This window comes from Ambystoma mexicanum, chromosome 2q (genome assembly GCF_040938575.1).
Source record: "Ambystoma mexicanum isolate Mex_15411 chromosome 2q, UKY_AmexF1_1, whole genome shotgun sequence".
Lineage (NCBI taxonomy): Eukaryota > Metazoa > Chordata > Amphibia > Caudata > Ambystomatidae > Ambystoma > Ambystoma mexicanum.
In genome coordinates this window covers 613806312-613816758 of record NC_090924.1, presented here as the reverse complement: position 1 = coordinate 613816758, position 10447 = coordinate 613806312, and the positions used below count along the sequence as shown (strand labels likewise).

The 10447-nt window shown below is 41.5% G+C and overlaps 1 protein-coding gene and 1 long non-coding RNA gene across 2 annotated transcripts; one reads left to right on the top strand and one right to left on the bottom strand.

Annotated features, from left to right (window-relative positions):
- Positions 1-454: 454 nt before the first annotated feature.
- ACKR2 (atypical chemokine receptor 2) lies at positions 455-1480 on the top strand (the record flags this gene model as incomplete). Its single annotated transcript, XM_069646564.1, has 1 exon — positions 455-1480. A coding segment is annotated over exon 1 (1026 nt), but the record flags the coding sequence as incomplete, so codon positions are not given.
- Positions 1481-1917: 437 nt separating this feature from the next.
- LOC138568995 (uncharacterized) lies at positions 1918-9470 on the bottom strand. Its single transcript, XR_011303043.1, has 2 exons — positions 9367-9470; positions 1918-2585 (listed from the first exon to the last, which is right to left on the bottom strand). It is a non-coding gene; the product is annotated as an uncharacterized lncRNA (long non-coding RNA).
- Positions 9471-10447: the final 977 nt, after the last annotated feature.

The following is a 10447-nucleotide window of genomic DNA, read 5'->3' as shown; positions in this document are numbered from 1 at the left end:
AGCTTTCTTCCTTTCTTTGTGGTCTCCACTCTTTTATTTAATTTTTAAGCAGACCAAATGTTGCCGGTTGATTCCAAAGTGAATGAAACATTTGAATTGACCTGATAGCAATCATTATTGGATTGATTTCCACGTTACAAATGCCATACCCTTAAGAAAGCACTTACAGTGCAGAATGACACAAGACTCATATAGGATTTCGAGCATAGTGCCCTGGAACTTCCCATTTGACACAGGTATGCAAAACAAACACTTAAACAATACATAGACATGTTATGATAGAGCCTTTAAGAAAAGTTATTACAGATGTGTTATGATGTAGAATGACATTTTCCAAGTATTCTATGTAGCTAATTGTATTTTCCATTTTAGTTTTTGTGCAGCATGCAAGAGAAGGCTGTTTAGAATCTTGAGCCAACAGCAATGACCCCGCCACCCACACTTCTCCTTCGTAATGACTCTAGGCACTGAGCAGAATGACTATGAGTATGATTATTACAACTACACTTCTTTCTACATCTGTGCAAAGCAAAGCATCAAAACATTCGGCAAGGTTTTCCTGCCAGTGCTCTACACACTGGTTTTTGTGCTGGGGTTGCTTGGTAATGTTCTGCTTTTCATCCTCTTGATAAAGTACATCAAGCACAAAAGCATGACAGAGATATATTTGATGAATATGTGTGTCTCTGACCTTCTATTTGTTCTCACTCTACCCTTTTGGTCAGTCTATGCAGCTTCCGAATGGATGTTTGGAAACATTTTATGCAAGTTAATAAGCACTTTCTACGCAGTCAACTTCTTCAGTGGGATTTTCTTCATAAACTGCATGAGCTTGGACATGTACCTTGTGATCGTCCATGCTTGGTCCCGTAGAAACCAAAGGACAAGAAGCAAAGGATTCTTGGTGACTTCAATTATGTGGATAATAGCTTTGTTATTCTCAGTCCCAGACATGATTTTCAGTCGGGTCATGCACCATAATGGGAGGCAAACCTGTGATCATGATTATGGAGAACTCAACTTTATCTGGAAATTGATCCTTAAATTCCAGTTGAATGTACTGGGCTTTCTCCTTCCGTTTTTGTGCATGGTCTTCTTTTACTGTCGCATATCAGTCTCCCTAATTGCGTTTAAAGCTGACGACAAAGAGAGAGCACTCAAGCTGATTGTTATACCTGTAACAGTGTTCTTTGTCCTGTGGTTCCCTTACAATGTTGTTGTGTTCCTTCATTCACTGCAAGACCTTCACGTGATTTCGGACTGTGACACTAGCAAACACTTAGACTTTGCCATGCAAGTGACAGAGGGTCTGGCCTTTCTGCATTGTTGCCTAAACCCCTTTCTCTATGCCTTTGTTAATAAAAGATTCAAAAGATACTTAAATAAAATTGCAGGAGCGATCTCTAGCAAAAATAATATGTTTGTTCTGCAGACGTCTCAAACAACTAAGTCTTCTACTAAAAATGCTGATATGGAAATGACGAATGTGCAAGGAGTTAAAGGAGAGTTCCGGGACATTTTTTTTATTGTCCCTACGGTTCGGCCATGTGTTTTTAAGCATAACTCGGTAGATCGTGGAAAACTTTCCTATGGACCTTACCCGACTTTTCGTCCATTAACGCACTCGAAATCAGCCGCCATTTTATGATAATCCTATCACTTGCCGCATCGCCCTGGCTCACCTGCTTTTGCGGCACTAAATCAAATCCCCCGCCCCTGAAACAGACTTGATCAAAACATTCATATTCCCCGCCTCTATCCGTGACGTGACTGAGCTGCGTAGGCAAACGCGCCCAGGCGTCTTATACGCGACTCCACACAGAACCAGGAAATCAACACAGATGAGCTCAAACAACACAGCGCGCCACAATTGGGAATATGAAACTGTACTTTTAAATTAAACCGCAAGATTGTAAATTTGGTAAAGTAAATTTATTTGACATCAAATGTTTTGAGAATATTCAGCGATTTGCATTTTTATTTGTTCACGTTCCGAAAAGTTCGTTTCGAGGCACACGATGTTCCTTTGCTGTACACAGGGTCTTAGATCATCTCACAATACAGCGCCACAATTCGGAATATGAAACAGTGGTTTAAAAGCAAACGGCAAGATTGTACATTTGGCAAAGTACATTTATTGGACATCAAATGTTTTGAGAATATTCAGCGATTTGCATTTTTATTTGTTCACGTTCCGAAAAGTTCGTTTCGAGGCACACGATGTTCCTTTGCTGTACACAGGGTCTTAGATAAATGAATTTTTATTTGCTCTCGATCCAAAATATTTCGTCTTGAGGCAAGCGATGTTCGTGTGCAGTAGACATGGTGTTGGTTTACGATAAAATAAGCTCTTCGGTCGCACTGATAATCGCATGGCTATTCCAACAACGAGGCACTAGGGCACCACAACGGTCTGTATGTTGCATCTAGCCATTAGTACCGCGTAAGGGCATACTTGTACTTGGCGATCGTCCCACAAAATGGTCAGGGTGCTAACGTTGTTCACGCGGAGAAGCAACTGGCGATTATAGAAGCCATCCGCCGGTGTCTGGTACTCGTGACACAGACAATAATGGACGATGTATCTATTTGAAAAACATAAAAAAAGGAAATTAGTCTCACCATCAGATCTTTATTAAAATTATTCATTTTATATATTAGGTCTGGAAATTATTTCATAGCTAGGACAGTGCAACTGGGTTTTAAACGTCAAGGGGGGCTGTAGGATACTGAGACAGTCCCCCAGTGCAGGGGTTGACAGGGAGTGCAGGTGGAGAGTGGAAGGGCCCAGGACCTTCAAACATTCCCATGAATAGGTTAGCGATATGTATTGTGTATTGTAGCGTTATCATTGCTGCCTCTATAAAGCTGTGACAGATGATCTTGACAAGGCAAAATTTATCAACAGAAAGAGACTAAGCGATCTGACCCAAAAAGGAATCTGGAGAAATAACTTAAGCCGTCTTGAACAACAAGCTATGAAGAAATTTAAAAACAACAAAAATATTGTAATTAAAGAAGCCGATAAAGGCGGAAATGTAGTAATTATGAATAGATCGGATTACCTGTCAATGGCCATTAACCATCTCAGTACACCAGGTTGCTATGAATTACTAGCAACTAATCCCCGACCAAATATACAAACTGAAGTAGAAGAACAAATTCAATCATGGTACAGGAAAGGTTTATTAACTGATCAAGAAAAGGCATGGATTTGGATCAAACAACCGATTACACCTATAATCTATTTTTTACCCAAGATTCATAAACCTTACCAAACAATACCGGAAGGTAGACCTATTGTCAATGGGATTGGTTGGGTCACTGAAAGAATTGCAGAATATCTAGATCATATACTCAGACCCAGGGTATCGAAAATTCAGGCCTACCTAAAAGACTCTACAGACACAATCAAGAAAATTAGTGAAATCGAATGGAAACCTGATTATCTACTAGCAACTTGGGATGTCAAGGCGCTGTACACTTCGATTGAACATGAGGCAGCAATGATAACGCTACAATACACGTTTAGAGACGACTCCGCCTCTCATTATCATTTTGTAGAAATGTTAAAAGAAATGCTATCCTTAACCTTAACCAACAACATTTTCCTTTTCAATGACCAGTACTATCGACAAAAAAGAGGAGTAGCGATGGGAGTAAAATTTGCCCCAGCTATCGCTAACCTATTCATGGGAATGTTTGAAGATATACATATCTACACGGATACAATGTTCGATGAAAATGTGGTGATGTGGTCACACTTTATAGATGACGTCCTATTAATATGGAAAGGAACACCGGAAGAATTGAATGAATTTATGAGGAGATCAAACTGTAATTCCTTTGGAATAGTCTTTACTGGTACGTCCAGTAGAACAGAAATTAACTTTTTAGACCTCACCATTTATGTTCAAGAAAACAAGTTACTAGCAAAAACATATCGCAAACAGACAGAGGTTAATTCAACCCTTTTTGCTACAAGCTGCCATTTTGATCCTGTGAAGAATAACATTCCTAAAGGCGAGTTCATTCGAGCCCTACGCAATTGTACTGACTCACAAATATTTGAACAAGAATGCGAAACGCTACACAACAGATTCAAAGCACGAGGATATAAACCAAGATTCATAAAAGCAGCCTCCGAAAAAGCCCATAAGATTACTAGAGATTCAACTCTTGAATTAACACGTCCAAGATCAGTTAAAAGACCAGACACTGTAAAATTCATCACCACTTTTTGTGCAAATAATGGGACCTTACGATCAATACTACGAAAAAATTGGCATCTCCTGAAACTAGATGAGCACATCTGTAAATACATTGACAATTACCCAACAATGATCTATAGAAGAGCCAGAACAATCAAATCAACTATCAGTCCTTCTATGCTACCAGAAGAAGATCAACCTCCAATACACACTTGGCTACAAACATCCAGTCTTGGGTTTAGAAAATGTGGATGCTGTACAATGTGCAAACATGCACATGTTTTCGCCATGAAATTTACAGACAGTTTCGGTATATCCGCCATGATTAAAGAGAACATTAATTGCAAATCCAAGTTTGTAGTATACGCAATTATTTGTATTTGTAATAAGATATATGTGGGTAGCACCATCCGTGAACTAAGGATACGAATAAGAGAACACCTCTCATCAATAGGGAGTCAAGACTCCCTACTTCCACTTGCAGTCCATTGGCAACTGAACCATCAAATGGATGACAAAAATGGTATTCAATTCATTGGCCTCAAAAAAATCGGCATAGGAAGAAGAGGGGGGAATCGAGAACTATCTTTGAGACAACAGGAAGCCCGTACCATATGCCATTTTAGAGCAACTAAAGTGGGCCTGAACTCGGACAATGAGATGGGAGTTTTTCTTTGAACTAATGAAACTTATGTGTCTTTGAATGTAATTTTTGAATTGAAGTTTAGATATTATTGATGATCTTAATACTGAATATCTATTTGATTGCAACTTGTTCCCACTAATTAACACCACAAATAGTCTCTTTTTGCTTGCTGCTTCGATATATATACACTAATATGCAAGTGAAAATTTAACACCTCACATATAACATAAAACCTATTAGTAACAGGTTTTCATCTATGGTAACTTTATTGATGCTCGAGCTTTATGTCTATAATTTAAAATGAATGCAAATACTATTGCAAATTCATTTTCTGAATGATATTCAACACAAAAAACCTCTCCATTAACATGGAGAAAGTTCTCGCAAACATAATTACCTATTTGCATATTGTATAATTTCCGACTCTATTCGCACAAAAAGCAAAACTCGTAACTTTGACACATCTATAAGATGGCACTCTGCTTTTCGACTAATAACCGAAAGGGTAGAAGGACTGCCGTCACTATGGCGACGTTAGTTTTATTACCGATGCGAAGCGCGGCGTCTGTGCTCGCTTCCAGACGCCGACGCTTGTGAAGGAGACCACCTCTTGTGAGGTAAGCCCTAAGCCCTCCACTTTAGCATTAATTTGCTTTCCAAATGTATTCGTGCCTGCGCTTTAGTGCACCAAAAACAGTATGACACGAAATGCGCGTGAACTACGCGTTGTCAGGAAAATAACATTCCCTTACTACTGATTAGCCAAGTTTGACTACTGAGTACGTTTAGCTATTGAACCAAATAACATGGTAAAATAATGTACAACGCATATTGAAATTATTCGTTTGGTGCACAGTGCTCGCTAACAACAAACCAACGTTTAGCTAATATGCCAAATGAGTATGCTCACGATTGGGTATAATTCTTTAACAGGCGGGATTGATCCCATGAAATTTACCAAATTTACCAACCTATTTGAATAAGTGAACTTTATCTCTCACCAATTAGGTAAGCAATTTCTCCGTATTTTAAAGATACCGATACAAATATAATTTGTATACACATAAAATCTAATGATTTGTTCCTTTTGCTTTTTCTCTCTTTTTTTGATGTTTTCTTTATTACTCCTAACAATCCTCCCTGTTTCCCCTCCTTTTGATCTCTGTCTCACTAATCAGCCCTGATTGAAAAAGGCGAGTGATTCGCCGAAACACGTGTCTCTATAGGGCAACTGTCTGTTAAAATATACTTCATGAAAATCTGACAATCTCTTGTACTTTCTTTATTGTATGGCGCTTGATCTAAAGTGGAGCAGGGTTCCTCCTGAGCCCTATATACTTACTTATACTTACCGGAGTAGGGGGTCTATCACTTCGTCACTCCACTGTTCAGCTGCCACCTCTGCTTATCTAGCGCAGGACATTGATGGTTGATATTCCAAAATACCCCCCACTGCTGTACTTTCTTTTTAACTTGTTGTTCTTCAATTTGGGTTGGGAGGGAGCAGTGGGAACTGATGGCGGTTGGGATGAAATTTCGTTGAATTATTTCTTGATTTCTTTTTTAAGAGGAAATGATAAAAGTTTGTAATAAACTAAGAAATCAATAAAACAAATAAAAAATAATAAGTGGTTTTGGATCCAGTTTATTGTGGTTTATTCTGATAAGGAGTGAGAGGTCATCAACTTCGGTATCCACTCCCCTTTGCTTACTCCTGAGATGGAAATAAACTACTGACCCTCAGAGACATACTGGTCGAAAGCCAGAGCAGTGAATTTGATGCAATTGCCTCCACAAGGAAGAGTTTGAAAATTACATGTACAGCGTTCTATCAAAATTCAGGTTGTGTGGGATCTGAAGAGACCGGCTAATCAGGTGTGGAAACAAGCCTGCTATTCTCATAGAGACCATCTCCTTTCATCAACTCACTGACAATATACACAAGACCAGCAATTAACCACATCAGAAGATTGGTTTTAAAAAAAACGTGCATTTAAAACAGTGGGGGAACAGACACCGACTAAGCCATTATAGATAAAGAATAGCTATTCCTTATTGCATAAACCCTTTCTTCTTTAGACAGGGTATACCAAATCGGCATCTTAGGTCCTTCTATATCGGGCAAAACAAAGGCGCAGTATACTTTGAATCACTTATCTGACACCATCCCAGGGAAATACATTTTGATATGTGATTAGAATGTTTTGTCCTTACTGTGAGGACTAAAAAGGCCAGCATCTCCATGTGGTGCATGCCTTCTCTGGTGGCAAAGGGAGTTGTTTGTTTACCTGCACTACATGATTATTACTAGAGCTTTCAACTGACCCAAGCATGCAGGCGTCTTCAGCTTCTATCCTTTGCCTCAGTCAACTGGGTTCATATTCAGAAGTATCTTCATAAAAAAGTACTGGTCTGGGTAGTGATATGCAATCCTGGTATTAAACCGAGGAAGGGCAAGTTGGATAGCGTTGAAACAGGGAAGATGCTGAAGGCAAACATGGTGAGGAATCAGAGTAATATACCTTACCTACTAAAGGCCTTGTCAATCTGGGTAAACCCTTCCTGTGGATGTGGGCATTTTATTCATATCTCAGCTCCTATCAGAGGGGGCTGTCAGGTTGCCCAGATCACTGTTCACAAGATAACCTACTGTAAAGTGAAATCTGGAACTACCTGAATTTAAATGTATACCTGTCTGGCTGGCTTGTACAGTCTCGTCTTGAGACCAATGAAATAAGAATTATCCTGTTATTATTGGTTTATACAAACCTTTACAAAACTAAACTGGGTCTCAGTGGTGCTGCGTGGGGCATGGTTTTTAGCAGATGGTGTTAATGGTGTGTAAAAACCAAGTCTGATGGTCTTCTTTTGCAGTTGGTCATCTGATGCAAGTGGCTCTAGGTCACGTGCCCTTACCCCACTCACCTGCTTTGCCATGCCCCTTCCTTTACTTTCTTAATAGTTAGATCACAGGGCGTCTCTCTCCCGGGTATCCGAAGCAAAGGGCAGATGAAGATAAGGGCTATTCCTTTTTTGACCTGAAGAGGGAGAACTGTATCTAGCCCACTGTCGCCTCTTTGACAGAGAAATTAAAGGTATACATCGTTCCTGGGTCCCTCCTCCCCATCGTCAATGTATCACAGGTGTGGGAAACGCTAGTCTCTCAGACAGCCATTCAGATCTTATCCTGATGACGTCATAGAAGAGATGAGCCTGCAATCGATGGAGCAAGTCGACTGACTGTAACCTCAAAAGAAGTTGACATCACGACTGACGCCATGACGTAGATGCATTAGATATGAAGCTGACAGAAAGGAGCTGACAGGCCGATCCTGCAGAAAAGCGCAAACCAGACTTCCAGTGCAGCCACTGTGCACAGCCCTGCCAAGGACACTGAGAGAAGGAAAAGTTACAAGTTAACCAAAGAGATACGGGACCTGCAAGGATACACACAGGACATTCACATAAATGCAAGCAGGAGAAATCAAGTTTGTGGTCCCTGCAGAAGTGATCTGAACCTGGGAGACAGAGCCTATTCTCTCATGCCAGGCTAATGCGGCTTTTCCCATCCAACCGAAGACAGGATGATACAAAAGTAATACCAGGTTCAAAGCTGAATGTTCTTTCTCAAGGCCTAGCAGATCGGAGATGGTAACTTGTTGAGAACATGCAGAACCATTGGGGCCGTTCTCACCACCTTGAAAAGCTGCACTTGGTTTGGTAACTTTCCTAAGCTCAGAGGCACAGAAGACCCTCTTTGACCAATCCCTATCCAGCTTCCACGCTAATCTCACACTTTGTTGCAGTACCCAATTACAGTACACCAATCTGAGATGTCTTAGTGGCAACATTTAGGAGGTGGTCACAGAAGAAGCCTCAAGATATGTCTTATCCAATCGAAGCCTGGTGAATGTTCAAGCTAAAATCAATTATATTGGGGCTTAATGAGGCAGGACCATTAGGCACACTCACATGAAATAACATACAGGTCACTAACTGTTGGATAGTTATTGGCACTACACCTGCTACATGTCATTACATGTAGTCCCGGGCCCAGTTGCCATGCATTTCGCACTCTATTGTGCCCCTATTTAGGGGACCTGGATAATTAACCAAAAAAAAAAAAAACATAATTAGATGCAGCCATTTACTGTACAAACATTCTGGCATCTGATAGGCACACAACAACCACTAACAGGGCGCTCACTTGCTTAAGTATGACCACTATCTGACATTTCAGTTGTTTGCACATCGTCTTCAGTGATTAGGTCATATCACATTGTGCTCCAAGTAAAAGTGTCCGCTCTTAAAACGGCAGACATCTCCGTTGTGACCATTAATTACAGGACTACTCAGGGCAGTGTCCCTCTCCACCCTTATTACATATACATGTCATCTGATCTTGATACTTTGGATGGGCGTCCACCTGATTGTGTTTGGGCTATATATAGCTCTCTTACATGAGTATACAACGGGCTTTCTCCCCAGCGCATCGCCAAATATGTGTACCTTTATTTACGCAATGGCATCTGCTCTTCATTCCTCTCGATGCGTACAACACTTTCCCCATTATTCGCCAGAGACACTTACTGCCGATACAATGTGCTTCCACCCGCGCATGCGCCAGAGAATAGCATTCTAAACTCAGCACACACGCCTATCCTAATTACTACATATGCACATCCATTCACGCATGCACTAGAGAGCAGTGTCTCGCCCACAATACATGCTCTTTTCTATTTAAGTATACCGCTCCATAGGGATACATATCTCAGCATTATCCCGTTGGAACAGCAACTTGCCGAACTAATGCGGACACACTTCCTGAGTCCCCGCGCATCGTGGAAGTAAGTTCTTCATTAACTGCCCCACCAGCCTTTTACCAAAGGCCTTTACTTACCATGAGTTTCTTTAATTTTTTCTCCAATATACAGGCCGATTCATGGAATAAATGTGCGCCGAAAATCCCGGCGCAGAGGGGCCAATACGTGCGCTGCGCCGAAAATTAGCGAAAAGCGCAGGGAAACCAGCGCACGTCGATTCATGGAAGTCCGTGCGCAAGAAAAGCAGAGGACGTGCGCTGAAAAAGCGCGCGGCGCAGGCCGGCGCACAGGTCAACCAACGTCGTGCGCCACGGCCACTGCGCTATCACTCCGAGCGCAGCGCACAGCTCTAAAGTAGGCGGAACACAGGGCGGGACACTCGGAATGGGGAATAAAATGGGGCACAACACTCGGAATGGGGAAGAATGTGGGCGGCACGGGGAAAGTATAGGAGGCAAGTGCGCGGAACGCCCACACGCTCGCATACAACACGTATTCATGGAATAGAATAGGGCAAAAAAGCGCACGCTCAAAGCAGCGCACAGGCACAAACAGGCACAAACACGACCGCCACAAGAAAGCAGGCGGTAGCGTCTCTGCGCCTGCAAGAAATGTGTGCTAAAAGGTGCGCCAACAAATAGCACCTATATACAGACATGATCAATGTCCAATACTGTGGCCCTCCAGGACAAATGACGTACAAAGGGGTACCCACAAACACAGACACGCGCTGAGAGAAAAAATAAACGTGTGCGTGCATACCGGGG